The sequence below is a fragment of the Manis javanica genome, chromosome 5 (genome assembly GCF_040802235.1).
Source record: "Manis javanica isolate MJ-LG chromosome 5, MJ_LKY, whole genome shotgun sequence".
Lineage (NCBI taxonomy): Eukaryota > Metazoa > Chordata > Mammalia > Pholidota > Manidae > Manis > Manis javanica.
Window position 1 is genome coordinate 51744564 of NC_133160.1, and position 21966 is coordinate 51766529.

Here is a 21966-nt window from a genome sequence, read left to right on the forward strand (position 1 = left end):
AAAACTTTTGAATTCTGGAAAAGACAGGTCAGTAACTTTTATATCAATCCCCAGATATTAAGTTCCCTCTGAAAATTAGTGAACGGATGGTCAACAGAAGTAGAAATGAGGGATTACTATCAAATGCTACAAATGAGCTATATCTCCTTTCCCAATCATGTTGCTAAAAGGTAGAAGCTCTAAACATATCACAGATGTCATGATGCAGCTGGTTATTTGAGAAATAACTCATAAATGGAAAAGATTGGAAGTCAGTGATTGGCTGAACACTGTCCCCAAAGTCTGATGTCTAATGAATTGATTTCAGCTGAGAGTTCCCTGGTACCTTGGGGTTGGTATTTAACCTCTATGATGGTTCCCTCATTTGCAGAGTGCAGGTATTTTCAGGACTAAATGAGATTAATTCAAGTAAAGTTCCTAGAACAATGCCTGACCCAAAAAATTAGTTATTATTGTCACTACAGTTACTGTTTATCCCCCTCTACTGGACTCAGTCAGTTTCTTAAACCAAAGATAGAGAATGCATACTTACTGCATGTGTGGGCTGAGAGAGACAGGCCAATATGTTGGATTTTTAAAAAACTGACATTAAAAAATATATGAAATGAGGAAATATTGGCAAAAGCAAATAGATAAATCAGAAATCTTGAATTTTAAGAAATGATTGTAACAGAACCGGCTAGGGTGTCTTCATATAGTACAGTGGTTTCAAGTATGGGATCAAGTGAGACAAATCTCAGTTCAAATCCTGGACCTGCCACTTGCTAGCCTATGGCCTTGAACACATTGCTAAATAATACAATGCCAATAAGCCTGACTTTCTCATCTGTATAACTGTGCCCGTCTCTTAGAACTCTTGTGAGAAGAGAGTGAACTAAGCAGGGAAAAGAGGTAGCCTAAGGCTTTATACAAAGTGGATGGTTAATAAATGTCTGTCATTACTTTCATGATGAGTATTTGTCAGTGAGCAAACATTGTGGGATTTAGTTAACCATGGAGTCAATGTGAACTCCAGAGTGAAAGTATAAAAGGGAGAATGCAGACTTAGGCTATGTAAGTGGGAGAGTCAAGGACCGTTCCATGATTCTCTGAAATGGACACTAGGCTTCTGGAACACTCGGTCCAGAGAGATTGGCAAATCAACACATATAGTGGATATAGGTGAGAATAGGAAACGGTATACAAACCATGTCATAAAAGAAAGTTGAAAAATTTGGAGAGGAAGGTAAACTTACCTTGAAAAGAAGACTGAGGGGGACAGGATAGTTGTCCTTAAAATCTGAAAGATTGTTTTTTGAAGAGGCAGCAGACCTATTCTGTTTGGCTTTAAAGAGTATAATAAGGGCAAAGAATAGAATAAGGGGAAGAGGAACAGTTCTAAACATTCTCTTGCATAGTGGGATTATGAGATCTGATAAAAATTGTGGACATTTTCTTCCACCCAAATGACATGCACTTTAGAGACAAAATGTAAATTTTATGGGGTTCATGGACTTTATAAAGTTGAAACTGCAGGTTAAGAATCCTGAGACTGAAGCAAAAATCACAGAAGAACTTTCAGTCTTTAGAGAATCTACCAGAAGGACAAGATGCCTCTGTTGTGAGATTGTTCTAGGAAATTCCTATCTCGCCTGGATGTGTGAGGAGAAATCCCTACATTAAGTGAGGCTTTGGACAGCATAACCCCGGATGTTCCTACCGACCCAGAGTCTATGATTCCTCTTTCTCTAAGTCTGATTAGTCTTCAGCTTCATGCTCTGAGAGTAAATATTCACAAAGGATTTTCTGGTTCCTGAGACACATAAAGACTTCCAAGCAGAATGTAACAGTATTCTTTTGATTGAAATGGTGGTGTTATAATGGCAGATAGGTTAGAATAAATTAAACTGAGGAAACATTGAGGAGAAACCAATCAAATAAAAAGGATTCTAAAATGAGTAATATGAAGCAATCTCAAACATATTTTGAGATAATTTGTGAACTCTGTTATTGAGAGTATTGAGGCCCAGTCACCAGTCACACAGTCTTTCTTATTAATAACACATTTATTATATGCCAGACACTATTCTAAGGTTTATAATATTAACACATTTAGTTCTCACAATTCATAGATCCTGATGTCAAGACCACTGATAGAATCTTCTATGTATCATCCCGCCTGATAGAGGGGAAACTGAGGTACAGATAGGTTAACTCAACACATAGTAATACCAAGGATTTGAAACTAGGCATCCTGGTTGCAGAGCTCTCAACACAAATATGTCCTGGCCAAACCTTCCTTCACCCAATGTCTTGGTTTCAGTTTGTAAGTAGATGCTTCATGGAAATGCTCATTAAGGCTGGAGGATTACTAGCATGCAGGACACATTCACACTGGTACTTCGTGTGACTTCTAGGTGCTGCATGCCATGGGGACCTCACAGAGAAACTCAGACTCCTGTACAAAATGCATGTCTTGCCTGGTAAGTAAGCTACAAAGCATTGGACATGTATCTATAACCATGACCTAGCTTGAAATCTCTCTTCTGTTTTATTGGGATATAGTTGATATACCATGTTATATTGTTTTCAAATGTACAACATAGTGATTTAATAATTATATACATTACTAGCCACAGTAAGTGTAACTACTCCCTGTTACCATACCAAGATACTACAATTCTCTATATATAGTTATACTCTCTATGCTGTACTTCCATTCCTGTGACTAATTCATTTTATAATTTGAAATCTTTTTTTGGTGTAATCTGTTTGCCTCTTCTTAATATACAAAATCACTCATTGGTCACTAAAAATGAACTGAATACTGACTACTTACATAAGTTCCTGAATCAGCATGTGCTTGATTCTGTGGTCACTTATGTGTGTGCAGTAGGAGTTGCAGCAATAGGAAAGAGCTGACTTTTGCAGGAGAAAGAGTAAAAAGACCGTGATAAATCATGGGATACAAGGACTGTGAGAGAGAAGAGAGAGTCTAGGACTCTGTAGGTCCTGAGTCTAGAGGGAGCAGTTTTACCACTGACAGCAACAAGTGGGAAAGAAGGTGAAGTTTTGAGTTCAGTTTCAAACAAGATTGGCCCCTAGCTGATATAAATCTAGCAAATACTAAAAAGAAAAAAAAAGAGACAGAGGAGAGATTGGCACTAAGCACAGAGATAGGATAAAACCACAGATTAGCGAATTACCTTGATAGCATGCAAGTTCCTAAAATTTGGTTTGTAAAGCATCATCCCACTGAATTTAGGAAAGTTTGTCTAAAAGGTCTAAAAGAGGAAATGTTAAGGGACACTTAGGTGGGGAGTTGCTGAAAAGGAAGGTGGAGGTAGCAATGGAGTGAACCTCCCCTGTTAGGCTTCAGTGGCAGTCAGGGTCCCCGGGGATGCATCCCCGCCCCACTTCTGTCACTTCAGCTTCTCATCCTCCTCCCGTGTCATATCTTTCACAACGAAAGCACCCTTTCAATGAGTTACAACCCACCGGTATGTGAACTGTGTTTCCTCCCCTTCCCAGAGCCATCCTCTGATCAAGATGAACCAGATTCTGCTTTTGAAGCAACTCAGTACTTCTTTGAAGATATCACCCCAGAATGCACACATGGTAAGTGACTTTGCTCACCAGAGGTGCTATATTTTTCTACAGAGCCCTCTGTTATTGGAAAAGGGATCCAGTTTATTTGTCAATCAAGAAAGTATATGGATATATTTGCCTAATATGTTACTCCCTTTTCAAATTTTTGAAGTTAGGAAACTATTAGGGAGCAGGCACTGCAGCCCCCTCTCAAAGGACCAGACACATCATGTCTCCTGACTTAGGCAAAGCATGACTGTAGAGCTATGTACTTTGCTCCCCTCTCTCCACTCAGCTCAGGCTCATTAAGAACATCATCCTATTTTATGCTGCTTCCAGTTTCTAGCCAAGCATTTATATCAGAAAGCATTCTCTTAACATCTTCCTTTGCTCTCTAGAACAGGCATTAGCAAACTTCAGCCCATGGGCCAAATCTGGCCCCTATTTGTACAGCATGTGAGCTAAGAGTGGTTTTTACATTTTTTAATGTTTTTTAACAATCAAAAGTTAATATTTCATGATACAGGAAAACTATAAATTTCAACTGTAGTGCCTACAAAGTTTATTGGCACACAGCCAAGCTATTCATTTATATATTGCCTTTGGTTGCTTTCATGCTACAGTGGTAGAACTGAGTAGTTGAGACAGACTGTATAGCCTGCCTTTTTTAGAAAATATTTGCTGACTCCTGCTGTGTGTGGTTGCAGACATGATTTACCAAACTGTATATCTCTCCAAATTTATATGTCATGTTTTGTATTGCATCAACCTGAGCAACCCCTCTCAGCTTCCTATGGCAGTACATTATTTACCTACTAATTCCTTGGTAGGGCAGCCTCATGACTTCACCCAAGTCCAAAAGTAAACATGAGTTCTCCTGGATCCTTTTGCCTCTTAAATCTCATCATTCCAAAATAAGCACAGTGCAGATAATCTTTTAAACTGTTAGCAACCTAATTGAGTAGAAAGGAGTGAGCTAAACTCAGTTTTAATATTGTTGGCAACACAAGGTGAAGGTGGGCACTTTGGACAGAAGGCTAGCTCTGTATATTGTTATCTAGCTGATCTCAGGCAGGTTCCTGCATCTCTGAGCCTCAGTTTCCTTCTGTGGAAGATGACAGCTGTCATACTGGGTGTAGTAAGGACTTAACGAGGTAATGTAGTAAGGCTTAAGCACAGTGCCTGAGCACATCCTAGAATATTCTTAATATTGTTAGCAATAATATTTTGGCTACAAAATGTTAGCCATATCTTTATTTGTGAACACTTATTTCAGAAAAAAATCATGTTTCAGAATGCCTCCAGGATGATCATATGCTAATAGTATTTAATGATCATTCAAAGCTGCTTTTTAAAAGTATTTTCTGACTCCTAAAGTACTATTGCTTTGTGCTGCAATTTGAAAATATGGATATATAAGCTAAAATGTCTTAAAATCTTAAAATACAAATAACTAATATTATCTTGGCATATTTCTCTTCAGTCCTTTCTATTCATATAATATGTAAAAGTATATATCTGGAATTGAACTGCCTATAGAGTTTTATATCCTACTTTTTTTCACTGAAAATCCAGTGAGCATGTTATCATGTCATTAAACATTCTCTGGAAACATGGTTTTTGAATGATTGCATAATATCCATTGCAAGCACTTACCATACTTTAAATAATTTTTGAAAAATCTACTTGTTTCATAAATCATTTTCAACATTAAAAGGAGAGGGATTTCTCAATGACAGATAGTACACTGTCCTCACTCTATCTTAAAAGCTGCTGAGATTAATTTGAAACTAAATACAGTAAAGGTCACATATCTGGCAAACCTGAAGAAGTGCCAGAATGCATTCTTACAGCTGACACACTGATGGGGCTCTGGGAGTGTTGTCATCTCTCCCTTTTGAAGTCCTTATGTGCCCTGTGATGACCTATTTTAAGAAGGAAAAAAAAATAGTTATAAGTGGCTTCCTTGAAAGTCATATTTTTGAAATACCAGATTATGAATTTGAAGAAATTCTATAGCACATAATATTTTTTGTTTCTTTCATCAGAGATTTCAATTTCTTTCTAAACAGTGAGTTCGTGATCTTTTGCAAAGCCTGAAAGAATATCAGTTTCATTGTAGGCAAAGTTAAGATGATAATGAAACAGAAAAGGGAGGGAAATCAACATTTATAGGTATAAGCACCACCATTTTTTAATTATTGAAGACTACATCATATCATTCCTTTAATTCCTAATTGTACACTGAACCCCACTTGTGAAAAAGAATTCTGGTGGAATCCTTCACCTAGAAATAGGGATGTCAGATAAATATATGAGGTGTCCTGTAAGATCTGAATTTGATATAAGCAAAAAATCATTTGCTAAGCATAAGCATGCCCCATACTTATGGGATATTTGTGGCTCACCTACACTAAAAAATCATTTATCTCGAATTCAGATTTAACCCAGTGTACCAGTTTTTGCTTTTGTTTGTTTGGCTTAGTCAGGCAATCTGACCTAGAGGTTTTTTTCTGTTTAATGCTGCAACTACTAAATATATGGGTTTATCATGTAACATTGTACTTTTTTCTTCTGAACATTTCTTGGCAGTGGTTGGGCTGGATAGCCGGAGCAGACACAGGGCAGATGACGGCTTTGTTTCAGTGAGTCTGAAGCCGGACCGAGGTACCAATTTTCTCTTTTGTATGTCTGTCTTGCAGCTGGTTGAACACTTGTTTTTGACCGTGACTACTTATTTGTTGGCATTTGGGTTTTAGGGAAGAGAGCAAATTCTCAAGAAAATCGTAATTATCTGAGACTCTGGACTCCAGAAAATAAATCTAAGTCAAAGAATGCAAAGGATTTACCCAAACTGAATCAGGTAAGTGCTTAAGAATTCAGTTCATTCATTTCAAACCTTGAAGCTCTGTTTTCCTGTCATAGATAAATATAGAAAGGTAATGTTAACGTGGGGCACTTCATCAGTATCTGTTTGGATCTATTTGTGCATGAAAAATATGCTCAGTTGTGAGAAAATGACCTCGGAAAAAATGTGAGCCAGGAAATACCCAACTTTGAGAATACATGCATTCTCATCCCAATCCTTAAAAATACTCTCACATACTCACAAGACAAGCTCAGGCTGTTTCAAATTGCTGTGCTCATACGTAAAGACGTCTGACACATTTTTCTCCCTTAAAAACGCTGAAATGTAATGAGAGATAAAACAACATAAATAATTGTAGCACAGGATGAAGAGCACCCTAATATTAAATGGCTGTGTGTCCATTGCAGGCCTGCCCCTGTGCCCCCCACAACATGACCATTTCCAAATCACTTTTCAGGGGCAGTTTATCGAGCTGTGTAAGACAATGTATAACATGTTCAGTGAGGACCCCAACGAGCAGGAGCTGTACCACGCCACGGCTGCGGTGACCAGCCTTCTGCTGGAGATTGGGGAAGTCGGAAAGCTCTTCGTGACACAGCCTGCAAAGGAGGGCGGGAGCGGGTGCCACGGGCCCACCTGCAACCAGGGCATCGCAGGCATGCTCTTCCCCAAGAAAGGGCCGGGCCCACCCTACGCTGTGGAGTCGGCTGAGCCCGGGGAGCCCCTGCCCACCAGCTTGGCGGGCGAGAGCGAGGAACACTCGCTGGGCGGGCAAATGGAGGACATTAAGCTGGAGGACTCCTCGCCCCGGGACAATGGGGCCTGCTCCTCCATGCTGATCTCTGACGACGACACCAAGGACGACAGCTCCATGTCCTCCTACTCGGTGCTGAGTGCCGGCTCCCACGAGGAGGATAAGCTGCACTGCGAGGACATCGGGGAGGACACGGTGCTGGTCCGCAGCAGCCAGGGCTCTGCGGCGCTGCCCCCGAGCACCAGCCTGGACCGGGACTGGGCCATCACCTTTGAGCAGTTCCTGGCCTCCCTCCTGACTGAACCCGCCCTGGTGAGGTACTTTGACAAGCCCGTGTGCATGATGGCCAGGATCACCAGTGCAAAAAACATCCGAATGATGGGCAAGCCCCTCACCTCGGCCAGTGACTACGAGATCTCGGCCCTGTCAGGCTGACACCTGCGCCTTCACTGGGGAGTGGGAAGGGAGGGAGGGAAAGGGTCTTTTTTTATGTTCTTCTCTGTTGGGGTTGGAGGGGATCTGTCTTTCTTTTAAATTAAGTATTTATTAGTACCCGTCTTGAAGCCTAGTGTTTTCATAATATAATACAATGGAAATGTTGGAGAAATATTTAAGTACCTTGAAGCAGGTACAGTACACTCTCTTGGTGGGGGAGGAGGATTTGCCAGAATACAGATTATTCAGTGAATTCCAGAATAGATTAATCTGTCTGTGATATGTGTGTATTATAACTTCTTGATCTTGCTGTTGAGCCATGTACATGGTTTAAAAAACAGTGCTGTGTAACGCTAGGTAAGGTAGCAGCCATTTGTGTATTGGGGCTTTTTTTAATACAATTAGAGCTGTGAGAAAAATGAAATTCCACAAAGAAAGAATGTTCTTAAATGGAAAAGGCATTGTCAGCTGGGGTAAATCCTATACCATCTTAGGAAGCATTAAATATATTTTTTAAGATTTGAGATGTATTTCATGTAAGTCCTCCATTCAAAAATCATATTCAATGAATGCTCCCCTTAAGGGGAAAACATTTTAGGTTCTAAACAGGAAAGTGTAAATGGCTTTTAGGTGATGCCAGAATAACGCTTCTATTTGATAAGTTCGGACAAATATTGGACCAATTTTGCATGACAAAACTGTTCTGATTATGTAAGTCAGCTGGCCAGAGTTCAGGGAAGATGGACAGTCTTGTTATAGAGCATCTGTAAGTAGCGAACAAGATGATAGAGGGCTCAGGATTTTTGTCTGTTCGTCTTTTGGGGTTTTCTCAGAAGGAGTTAAAGTATTGATGCTTCTAATACGGAATGTTCAGCTTCTTGTTACTCACTGCAAATAAAGCAAAAAATAAAACAATAAACTTTACCGTTTCCATACTCTACCTAGATTCAAGAAAGTATGCCATATATCACATATGACCATGTTCCCAGCTAAATCACTGTAGAGATCATGTAAAATGAAAAAAATATCTACAAGATAGTGTAACTGAATGTTTTAAAGCAGAACCTGTCACTTTATATAGAAGAATAGTATGCTTTACCTATTTCCTGAATGGATGTGGCAATGGAACTAGCGCACCTGCACTTTGGACTCATGTTTTTTTTTTTATCACCATTAGAGTTTTGTCTTTTACAGATGTGGGAGGCTTTTTCTTCTGATTGTTGAATTCATAATCATGATCACATTTTCTTTGCTTATTCAGATTATTCCTTTCAATGCATTCCTTCATTTTATTATCATACATTGTGTCCCCATTTTAGCTGTTGCTGCTGTTTTTTATTTTGTTTACAGAATGATTTTTAAACTGTCAAATGAAGTAGTGTTAACCTCAAATAGGATAAATGTGAACAAATAAAATACATCAGATACTCATATATGGCTTTTATCTCAATGCTTTAAGGTCCTGCCTTAGACAATGTGTTCATTCTTTTGACAACACTGCTGGGGAAATTTTATCAGGCAACCATTTTGGCTAAGTAAACAAATTTTTATAGGCAAAAATTTGAGATAAGTACAATATGTAGTGATGTGCATATGAGTGTGTATTTTTAATATGGGAGTTTTTACCAGTTATCTAATTATTTAATTTCTATAAAGGTGATAAAATGGATGAAAATCCCTCCATTTAATCCTTACTGGCACATTGCAATACCATTTGGTAGGTATTTAATTGAGTACTGAGGCATTTAACAGAATTTGACTCTAAGATTATTACACAGTATTCCATGATGTGTTTCTGTCTTTAAAGTCACTTAAAGATGCCTGAAGAAATTAACTGTTAAATCTGATACTCTTACTCACCTCTGCCTTGTCCGAACCAAAGATAGGTTCAGGATGGAAATAAACATGCATTTAAATGTGTAGCCCTAGGTTAACAAGAGGAGTCAGAATTTTCCATGGTCACTGAGAAAGGGACTATAACTGAACAGTGCCTCACTCCCAAATCACAGGTCTCTGTTATGCTCTGTTGTAATATTGTCCTTATTTGTTTAAGCACATCATAGTTCTTTTCATCATAGCAGCAGTGGCAGTATACTATATGATGGCAATTTTTAGTCTGCTTGCTTCTGAGTCTATGTATGGAGGATCCCTGAGCCTTCAAGTTGATTGTTTTCCTGCTTAGTCTGACAAACAGCCTTGTCAGCTCATTCCTTCTCAGCCTCCAGAAGGCAGGCAGTGAAATTCAAAGAGCATTTTCTGAAAAAAGATTAAAGTTCCTGTTTAGTTTTAATGGTTGTGGCATATCTCTTAGTAGCTCCATGAATTCTTCTCTTTATTTCAATGTATTATGATTTATTGTCTTCCCTGAGTGATCACGTTTGATCTAGCCCTGTGCTGATTAGTGTCTCACAGTAGTAACTGTTACACTATCACAGATGGTGGCCTCAAGGTCCGTATCCTAACAGATTTGAACGGGCATCCCAGAAAGCTTCCAGCTCCTGAGCTCTGGGCGCTGGGCCCCTGCAGAGCGTCCATATATGACAGCTCAGAAGAGAAAGCCTCTAGCTTATCCTGGGTGCCAGGGGAGGGGGTGTGCCTGAGGAGCCACAGATGCAGCCACATCATTGCACCCAGCAATGTTGGATAGGAGCGACAAACTGTGGCATTGCCAAAAGGGAACCATGCACAATATGAAGGCTCCTGGGTCACCAGCCCCTCACCTCCCAGCGAGGCATGCAGGCCGGGAAGCCCAGCACAGGCAGCTCCCAGTCTGCTCTTGTCACAGCAAGTAGGGAAGGCAGGCAGGCTTCTCCTCACCTTCCTGGCCCCAGAGAGTCTATGGCAGCCCCCCAGTCTTCGTAGACTTGGCTTGGTCTCTGACTGAAGCTTTGCCTGGGGTTCTTGAACTTTGAGCTACTTCAGTTCTTGAATTTAACATTGGAACTCATGGGCAGCTGCCTCATTTATCCTGCCTCTGGTTAGGGCTCCTCTGATGGTGTGTTTTAGCCATCCTGTAAGGTTTTTTTGTTATGGTATCAACTTCTAATCTGAAAAGAGTAGCAATTGATGGAGTGAGTACAAAACATCTGACACTATTTTCTGCTTTAAAATAACTCTTTGACATAATGTTTAGGGCCCTGTACCTTTTATTTAACACATTCTTCACTGTCTATGGGAAGCACAGGGAGCCATACAAGGAATGCGTAAATAGGCTCAGAGTGAGTATAGAAGGCTGCGACTAGGATTCTATTCCTGTCTCTGTTAATACAACTGGCTTCCAGGAGATGGTCTACAGAGCAGCTATGAGCAGATGGCTGAGGGCAAACTGTAGATTATTAGGGCTTCCTGCACTCACAACTACTTCCTCTCCTCAACTCATCACAGAGAGGACAGTACTGTGCACACCAAAATCCTGTATCTTCTCTTAGAATATTTTAAGGGCAAGGTATCAGCCAGACTGATGCCACTTCACTCAGACTGGGTGGAGATAATCTTCTGAGCCCTAGAATAGGTCTAGCAAATTCTCATGTTTCAGGACTGTGAGCTATATACTATGTGCCAGATATGGTTTTAGGCACTCACAGCATAGCAGCAAATGACTTACAAACATCCCTGTCCATAAGAGAAATTCACATTCTGATAAGGGAGACAGAGTATAAACAAGATAAATACACTGAATGTTATGATAGTGACATGGGCAATAAAAAATAAAATGGGGCTCAGAGACCTTGAAATGCTGGGGTGATCAAGGAAGACCTCACAGAAGTGACGTTTGAGTAAAAGCTGAGGAGTGGGCCATGCAGAGACCTGGGGAGAAGAGCTTTTCAGACAAATGGAACACAAACACAAAGTCCCTGAGGTGGGAGGCTACCTGGCTGGTCTGAGGAACAGTGAGGAAGGGGTGGAGAGAAGCTACTCAGCAAAGAGGCAGAGAGGTAACGGGAACCTTCACACAGGTCCAGGTCAGGGAAAAGGCTTTGGCTTTTAACTCTGAGTGAGATGGGGCACCATGAGGGGTTTGGAGCAGTAGGGAAACATGATCCAACTCAGATTTTAACAATGATTCTGATCCCTCTAAAGACATTAGAGATAGAAGCACAAATAGAAGCCAGCAGACCAGTTAGGAGGCCCCTGTGGTCATGACTTTTTCCTCCACCCTCACTCCTTAGGCCTGGAACTAGAGTAAGGACACCTTCATCATGTTCTTATGGTCAAGGTCAGACTTTAATGGGGGGCAGCCATCCCCTACCTCTCAGGGAGAGGTATGTCAAGCACCTTGTGTTCTCTTTTATTTATAATCCTCTACCAACCTCCTGGGTTTTTCTGAGCCTTCTCCAACTTGGCACCCAGCTCACAAATTTCCTCTGTGCCCCAATTTCTGCTGTCACTCAGGGAACTTCAACATCCCTACAGAGAACCAGCAAACACTCCAGCCTTAATTGCTGTGACTTTTCACCCAACACTATACCTCAGCAATATGAACCTAAGTGCCGGTCACCCCCACTGCACTTCCTCTTGCACTTCCAATCTTGTAACCCCACTATCAGTCCGTGATGTCTCTCACTCATTTTCCTGCTCAGATGCGATCCTCTGGTCCTCTCTTCAGCCATTGTTTTCCTAGCTCTCAACTCCATTTTCCCTGATCTTCTGTGGCTGCCATTTGTGGTAGCTGTACCATAATCTCCAAATCATGAATCCTTACAAACATCTGCCTTCTTCAGTCACATCTGGGCTGCTGAGCAATAGGTTCTAGTGGGGAGGGAGGATTCACACTATGTAAAGTTGCTACTACAACTTCATGTATTTTTTCTTCAGATGAGACCTGAATGCCATTCAAAAATCCCTTCCCATGTCCCTGGTTCAATCCTTCTAAGCCTAAAATAACTATTTTAAGTCTCAGCTAGTTCACTTAAACCCCCTAATCCCACTCCTGCCCCATCTTCAGTGAACATTTTGATTCTTAGCTGACATACCTAATTGGGGCTATTGGTTGCAACTCACAACTTTCAGCCCCTCAACTACAAACATACCTGTGTCTGCATTCTATTTTTCTCCTTGCTCCACCTTGGAGGGAAAGATGGCATCCCTTAACCTCTGGCTCTCTTTTATTCTCAACATCTTCACAATGGATTTTTTGGCCACAAATTGTAAGAGTATTTATTCACTTCCTTAACTCTGCCAGACACTCTATTTACTGACTTATCAACTACATCACAGCCAAACATCAGGAAAGGCTAGCTTACTCTTGCTGCCTCCCTTCCTCACTTCCAATTTCACTTGGGTGCCTCTCAGCATGACTCCTGGTCATTTCCTGAACCAGCTCCTACTGAGGACCCCAGTGATTTCTAATTGCTGACTCCAGTGGATCCTTACTAGTTCTTAACTCATCTGCTGACATTCTCTCATTAAATTTATCTCCCTGCTTGCCTGGTCTCTGTGACACCACTACCTTTCAGATTCTTTTTGCTCTCTTGGACAAACCCTCTGCCAGCTGTCCTGGGCTGCCTCCTTTTACCTCCCCTTAAATGGTGGGGACCACAGGATGTGCCCAAGGCATTCTTATCCACTGCTTGCCCTGAAGGAGCTTGCCCACTTCAATGATCTCAGCTCCCATCTATCTGCTATAACTCCCCAAGGGTATCTCGGCTCAGGCTTCTCCCCTGAATTATTTCATTCAGCAAGAATATATTTAGTGCCTGGGATGTTCCAACCTTTGTCCACTCCCCCACTCCCTGAATATGCACCTCAAAAACTGGACTTACGATTTTCTCCCTATAAAATAATTCCCCTGAGGTGAGGAGCAGCCAAGATGGCAGCGTGAGTAGGGCAGCAGAAATATCCTCCCAAAACCATATATATTTTTGAAAATACAACAAATAAAACTATTCCTAAAAGAGAGACCACAGGATACAGTAAACCAGCCAGGGTACATCTATACTGGGGGGGGGGGACTCAATATCTCATGAAAAGGGTAAGATACAAAACCGCAACCCAGCAGGACCCGAGCATCCCCCCCACCCCAGCTCACCAGCGAGAGAAAAGGAGTCAGAGTGGGGAGGGAGTGGAAGCACAGGACTCCTAAATGACCATCCCTAGTAATCTGCACTGGGAGCACAGACACACACTGCATGGTGTGCTGGATATTAGAGAAACAGAAAAGTAAAATCTGTGAGTGGATCCCCACAGCTGGCTTCCATGAGACAAAAGAAAAGCAAGTGCTTTATGAAAGTGTTAAAGAACAGGGGTTTAACAGCTGGATGGAATCTTCCCAGGACACTCAGCCCAGAAGGCTGGGAATCCTGATGAACTTCAGGTGCCCTAAACTCCTGGGTGGCAATGCAGCTCTGAAGCCCCTCACGGTGATAGACAGCCTGTCATTCATTCCCCCGGCTGGTGCTGCCCCAAAACAGCAGTGAAGTAGCCAGAGAGTGGCCACACCCACAGCAACCACCCAGTGTCTCATCCCAGCCTGCAGTTACCCAGGTCATACCCAGGGGCTGCTGCCAGCGCTCAGCTACCCAGCACAGACAGAGGAAGCTGGGGCAAGGCACAAAGTGGCACTGTTCTAGCAGGAGAACACACCCAGCGGGCCTGCCACTTCCCGCAGGGTTCTGGTCCACACCAAGGGATGCCCCACCCATGGCAGCTCAGGGGATTAACCTGGATGGAGCCTGCTCCCAGTGTGTGGGTAACTGACACAGGCAGCAGAGAAGGGCAAGGTGACCAGCAAGCAGAAAGGGACTTTGTTCTCCCAGCTGACACATGTGCCACCTGCCTACAACTATCTCTATAGCCATGAAAAGGTAGAAGAATTTGGTCCAGTCAAGAATTACCCAGACAACCCCCAAGAGAGGGTTATATTCAGGAGATATAACCAATCTTCCTGAAAAAGAATTCAAAATAAAGGTCATAACCATGCTGATGAACCTGCAGAGAAATATGCAAGAGCTAAGGGATGAAGTCAGGAGGGAGATTACAGAAATGAAACAATCTCTGGGAGGACTTAAGAGTAGACAGGGTGAGGTGCAAGAGACTGTTAATGGAATAGAAATCAAAGAATAGGAATACAGAGAAGCTGAGGCAGAGAGAAAGAAAAGGATCTCCAGAAATGAAAGAATATTAAGAGAACTGTGTGACCAATCCAAACCAAACAATATTCGCATTATAGGGGTACCAGAAGAAGAAGAGAGAGAAAAAGGGATACAAAGGGCCTTTGAAGAAATAATTGTAAAAAACTTCCCCAAACTGGGGGAGGAAATAGTCTCTCAGACCATGGAAGACCACAGATCTTCCAACACAAGGGACCCAAGGAGGAAAAAACCAAGACATATAATAATTAAAATGGCAAAGATCAAAGACAAGGACAGTATTAAAGGCAGCCAGAGGGAGAAAAAAGATCACCTATAAAGGAAAACCCATAAAGCCATCATCAGACGTCTCAACAGAAACCTTACAGGCCAGAAGAAAATGACATGATATAGTTAATGTAATGAAACAGAAGGGCCTTGAATCAAGAATACTGTACCCAGCACGATTATCATTTAAATATGAAGGAGGGGTTAAACAAATCCCAGACAAGCAAAAGTGACGGAATTTGCCTCCCACAAATCCCAAAAAAAGTAGGTGTTGCAGTACTTGTATCAGTTAAAATAGACTTCAAAATAAATGAAGTAACAAGAGATAAAGAAATACATTACATAATGATAAAGGGGTCAGTCCAACAAGAGGATATAACCATTACAAATATCCATGCACCCAATACAAGAGCACAAACATATATGAAACAAATACTAACAGAATTAAAGGAGGAAATAGAATGCAATGTATTCGTTCTAGGAGATTTCAACACACCACTCACTCCAAAGGACAGATCCACCAGAAAGGAAATAAGAAAGGACACAGAGGCACTGAACAACACACTAGAACAGATGGACCTAATAGATATTTACAGAACTCTACACCCAAAAGCAGCAGGATACACATTCTTTTCAAGTGCACATGGAACATTTTCCAGAATAGACCACATACTAGGCCACAAAAAGAGACTCAGTAAATAAAAATGATTGAAATTCTGCCAGCCAGCTTCTCAGACCACAGAGGCATAAAACTAGAAATAAATTGTACAAAGAAAACAAAAAGGCTCACAAACACATGGAAGCTTAACAACATGCTTCTAAATAATCAATGGATTAATGACCAAATTAAAACAGAGATCAAGCAATATATGGAGACAAATGACAACAACAGCACAATGCCCCAACTTCTGGGGGATGCAGCAAAGGTAGTTCTAAGAGGAAAGTATATAGCAATCCAGGCATATTTAAAGAAGGAAGAACAATCCCAAATGAATAGTCTAAAGTCACAATTATTAAAACTGGAAAAAGTTGAACAAATGAGGCCCAAAGTCAGCAGAAGGAAGGGCATAATAAAGATCAGAGAAGAAATAAATAAAATTGAGAAGAATAAAACAATAGAAAAAAATCAATGAAAACAAGAGCTAGTTCTTTGAGAAAATAAACAAAATAGATAAGCCCCTAGCCAGACTTATTAAGAGAAAAAGAGAATCTACACACATCAACAGAATCAGAAATGAGAAAGGAAAAATCACAACAGACCCCCACAGAAATACAAAGAATTATTAGAGAATACTATGAAAATCTATATGCTAACAAGCTGGAAAACCTAGAGGAAATAGACAACTTTCTAGAAAAATACTACCTTCCAAGACTGACCAAGGAAGAAACACAAAATCTAAACAAACCAATTACCAGCAAAGAAATTGAAGTGGTAATCAAAAAACTACCCAAGAACAAAACCCCCAGGCCAGGTGGATTCACCACTGAATTTTATCAGACATATATGGAAGACATAATATCCATTCTCCTTAAAGTTTTACAAAAAATAGAAGAGGAGGAAATATTTCCAAACTCATTCCATGAAGCCAGCATCACTCTAATACCAAAACCAGGCAAAAACCCCACCAAAAAAGAAAATTACAGACCAATATCCCTGATGAACATAGATGCAAAAATACTCAACAAAATATTAGCAAACTGTATTCAAAAAAATATAAAGAGTATCATACACCATGACCAAGTGGGATTCATCTCAGGGATGCAAGGATGGTACAACATTTGAAAATCCATCAACATCATCCACCACATCACTAAAAAGAAGGACAAAAACCACGTGATCATCCCCATAGATGCTGATAAGGCATTTTCAACAAAATTCAACATCCATTCATGATAAAAACTCTCAACAAAATGGGTGTAGAGGGCAAGTACCTCAATATAATAAAGACCATATATGACAAACCCACAGCCAGCATCATACTTAATAGTGAGAAGCTGAAAGCTTTTCCTCTAAGATCAGGAACAAGACAGGGATGCCCACTCTCTCCACAGTTATTCAATGTAGTACTGGAGGTCCTAGCCACAGCAATCAGACAAAACAAAGAACTAAAAAGCATCCACATCGGTAAAGAAGAAATCAAACTGTCACTATTTGCAGATGACATGATATTGCACATAAAAAGCCCTAAAGACTCCACTCCAAAACTACTAGAACTAATATTGGAATTCAGCAAAGTTGCAGGATACAAAATTAATACACAGAAATCAGTTGCTTTCCTATACACTAACAATGAACGAGCAGAAAGAGAAATCAGAAAAACAATTCTATTCACAATTGTATCAAAAAGAATAAAATACCTAGGAACAAACCTAACCAAGGAAGTGAAAGACCTATACCCTGAAAACTATAAGACACTGTTAAGAGAAATTAAAGAGGACACTAACAAATGAAAACTCATCCCATGATCTTGGCTAGGAAGAAATAATATTGTTAAAATGCCTAAAGCAATCTACAGATTCAATGCAATCCCTATCAAAATACCAACAGCATTCTTCAACAAACTGGAACAAATAGTTTTAAAATTCATATGGAACCACAAAAGACCCCGAATAGCCAAAGCAATCCTGAGAAGGAAGAATAAAGCAGGGAGATCTTGCTTCCCAACTTAAAGCTCTACTACAAAGTCACAGTAATTAAGAAAATTTGGTACTGGCACAAGAACAGACCCACAGACCAGTGGAAGAGAATAGAGAGTCCAGATATTAACCCAAAACATATATGGTCAATTAATATATGATAAAGGAGCCATGGACATACAATGGGGAAATGACAGCCTCTCCAACAACTGGTGTTGGCAAAACTGGACAGTTACATGTGAGAGTATGAAACTGGATCATTGTCTAACCCCCATACACAAAAGTAAATTCAAAATGGATCAAAGACCTGAATGTAAGTCATGAAACCATAAAACTCTTAGAAAAAATATAGGCAAAAATCTCTTAGACATAAACATGAGCAACTTCTTCATGAACATATCTCCCTGAGCAAGGGAAATAAAAGTAAAAATGAACAAGTGGGACTATATCAAGTGGAAAATCTCTGTACAGCAAAGGACACCACCAATAGAACAAAAAGGCATCCTAAAGTATGGGAGAATATATTCATAAATGACAGATCCGATAAAGGGCTGACATCTAAAATATATAAAGAGCTCACACACCTCAACAAACAAAAAACAAATAATCCAATTAAAAAATGGGCACAGGATATGAACAGACACTTCTCCAAAGAAGAAATTCAGATGGCCATGAATTTCTCATGAAAAGAATTTCACATGAAAAGATGCTCCTCATCGCTAATCATTAGAGAAATGCAAATTAAAACCACAATGAGATATCACCTCACACCAGTAAGGATGGCCACCATCTAAAAGACAAACAACAACAAATGTTGGCGAGGTTGTGGAGAAAGGGGAACCCTCCTACAATGCTGGTGGGAATGTAAATTTGTTCAACCATTGTGGAAAGAAGTATGGAGGTTCCTCAAAAATCTAAAAATAGAAATACTATTTGACCCAGGAATTCCACTCCTAGGAATTTACCCTAAGAATGCAGCACTCCAGTTTGAAAAAGACAGATGCACCCCTATGTTTATCATAGCACTTTTTATAATAGCCAAGAAATGGAAGCAACCTAAATGTCCATCAGTAGATGAATGGATAAAGAAGATGTGGTACATATACACAATTGAATATTATTCAGCCGTAAGAAGAAAACAAATCCTACCATTTGCAACAACATGAATGGAGCTAGGGTGTATTATGCTCAGTGAAATAAGCCAGGCAGAAAAAGACAAGTATCAAATGATTTCACTCATCTGTGGGGCATAAGAACAAAGAAAAAAACTGAAGGAACAAAACAGCAGCAGAATCACAGAACCCAAGAATGGACTAATGGTTACCAAAGGGAAGGGACTGGGGAGGATGAGTGGGAAGGGATGGATAAGGGGGAAAAAGGGGGGTGCATTACTATTAGCAGACATAATGTAGCGTGGGGGGCAAGGGGAGGGCTGTACAATGCAGAGAAGACAAGTAGTGATTCTATAGCATCTTACTACGCTGATGGACAGTGACTGTAATGGGGTATGTGGGGGGAACTTGGTGATAGGAGGAGTCTAGTAAACAATGTTCCTCATATAATTGTAAATATGTAATTAAAAATTAAAAAAATGCAATTGCAATTGTCATGGATATAATGACAAAAAAAAATCGTTTCCCTTTGCTATTCTTTAGTTTAACTGTATCCATCTAGTACCTGAAGTCAGAAATGTGTCTTTTAGGAAGATTAATTATAAAATGATACTCTCTTTGAAAATGAAGTAGAAGTAGAAGTAGCTTTAATAATATATATAGGTTGACATGAGATTTCAGAATCTCCTTCAGAATTCCATCTTCTTTCTAAATGGGGAGGAACATAAAGGAGGGTTTTAGAGCAAACCCTTGATGGAGTGGCTTGATGGAGTGGAGTGTTTGTTGTGAAGAGCCCTAAGGGTTGGAGTTCCTCAGGCCGTGCTCCTCCCTCCCAGGAACTCTGCTGCACCCTCATCCACCCCACTCAGTAAAGAGCCCTGAGTAATCAGCGCTGACAAGGGGGGTGATGAGGTCAGGGAAAGATTCCCACTGTCTGGGAGCTTACAGAGCCACTCATTTCCTTAGCAAGATGCCTACCCATGTGCTGAGATTTCTTGAAAAATGATACTTTGTAGAAAGGTTTGCCAGTGTCTAATCTTGCTGCTTTGGTGATTTTAAACTTTCTACATTCTGCAGCAGAGAAGTCTTCAATAAACATGAGTGCATCTTCATGAACATCACATAATAATATCTAATTTTTTGTGTTTACTTTTTAATACAATACCCAGATGCAACAGCCAAAAACAATACTCATATTAAACAACAGAAAATCATATAGAAATCCTCCTTTATTAGCATCTCAACTCTTATTTCCCACATCTTCCTTTATTACCATCCTCCTATTGATAGATTGAAGCTCATTTGGTCTATGAATTCATATACACATCTATGTACATACACACATTTTTTTAAGAAACAAAAATACAATCAAACTAAAAACTAAAAACTAAGATCAAAGCTCTCCCTGATGCTTAGATCACCTAAGCTTTAGGGAAAGTTTCCATATCAGTGTATCTACATCTACCCTATTTATTTTAGAGGCAGCACAGTCTTCAATAGAAAGGGAATGTTCCACACCACACCAGCCTTCCCCCCTCCCAGTTGATGGACTTTTATTATGGTAGACTCATCTTATTATAAACGTTGTGGCAGTGAATATCACCATAAAGACATTTGGGGAATATGCAAGAATATTTTTTGGGGATAGAACTAAGGAATAAAATGCACATTTAAAATTGTAACAAATTATGTCAAATTGCTTTTCAAAATAATCCACTTTTCCACACTCTCATCAAAAGCCAGCACTGTCTTCTCACACACATTCACTGACATTTGAGTTCAACAATCTTTTAATTTTTACTAATCCGATCGATGAAAGTTGACATTTCATTTTAATTTGAATTTCTCTTATAGCAGGGAGGTTGGATTTTTCTTTTTTTAATATATACTGGTCCTTTCAATTTCTCATGGATTTGTCTTCTACTTTGGTTTCTTGTGTTCTACACTAATGTATAATTTTCATGAGATCAAATCTGTTAACTCATTTTATGGTTGGCTTCTGTTTTTTTGCATCTCTAGTTCTTACATGCCATTCACTATGATAACAAGAGGGGAATAAAATGAAAGAAAATGAGTAGGTTGTTAAGCACAATGAATTACTCCATCCCCATGTAAGCTAATGACTTTCCAAAGGGGAGGTGTATTTCTGAATGATGTTCTCAATAGCTACTCGGTTTTGCAACAGAGCAGACCTGATGCAAAGGTCCCAGCTGCACCTGCTCAGTCCCACGTTCCCTGGCTAGTTGCTTCTACTGCCTGAAGACCATTTCCTGGGACTACATTTGAGACCCACATTCAAGATATTCTCATCAAAGCTTTACACCTCCAGTCAATCTAAAAGGATACATTCCCCCTTAATACTGGAAACCATTAAGGCAGAAAAGGAGGACGAGTATTTTAATTCAAGTATAACTGAAATGATATCATCAAGAAGAGCTTGACAGAAGAATCTGCTTCAGGCAGCATTCAGCAGAGACAATGTGCTTTATGTTATTTCGAACACAGGAAGCCAAAGGATCAAAAGAAGAAAAGATTTTATGGAAGATAGATGATGTTCTTCATGACGCGAGAATTACCTAACATTAAATATTTCCATGAGATTTTATTTTTTCTTAAAATGTAATATCCTCTCAGGTTCCTGGCCTTAAACTGACCAAATTTTGCAGTGCCAACCTGCCTGTTGCGGCACAAGACATCCTCCTTGGCTAATGTGCCCTCTGGCAGCTCACATCCGGGGCTGGCCTGTGACCCAGTTGACCCCCTGGTGGCCTCCACTGACAGTCATAAGCTCCTGACATAGTTCTCACTACTCCCTCCAAAACACAAATGAAAGCAAAGTGTAGCTCAGCTCCAACATTCCAAAGATCTCCACCTCTCTAAGAGCCCTACATTCTACTGCACACCTTTTATTTTCTCTGCAAAGGAGGCAACCTTGGTTGCTCTTTTAAGAGGTCCTTTAAAAACTTCAAAGTCTGAATGAAGAGACTTAAAAAAAGGTCAAGGTGACTCCAATTAAAGGAGATCCCACTTGGGGTGGAAACAGGCAGTGTTTGAAACAACAGCTGTAGACATCACAAAGAATGCTCCCAACGTGACCTCAGCTCATCTTTGTGGCTTTCCCTGGCTTCCATGTCACAGTTACACCGGGACTGCAATCCTTAACCTTTAGCCAAGTCCTTTCTGCCAGGCAGAATGCACCACTATGATTTCCTTTTGTCTGGGGAGGGTAGGAAGAAG

At 40.3% G+C, this 21966-nt stretch overlaps 1 protein-coding gene across 2 annotated transcripts in view; it reads left to right on the top strand.

The window, feature by feature from the left end:
* The window catches only part of TBC1D9 (TBC1 domain family member 9), a 130830-nt gene extending 121772 nt beyond the window's left edge, over positions 1-9058 (top strand). For both annotated transcript variants that reach the window (XM_036998692.2, XM_036998691.2), the window contains 5 exons: positions 2397-2462; positions 3511-3597; positions 6160-6234; positions 6327-6430; positions 6894-9058. In XM_036998692.2, the coding sequence (XP_036854587.1) occupies positions 2397-2462; positions 3511-3597; positions 6160-6234; positions 6327-6430; positions 6894-7625 (1064 nt within the window). In that variant the 3' untranslated portion in view covers positions 7626-9058. The remainder of the gene's footprint in view (positions 1-2396; positions 2463-3510; positions 3598-6159; positions 6235-6326; positions 6431-6893) is intronic.
* The last annotated feature ends 12908 nt before the right edge of the window (positions 9059-21966 follow it).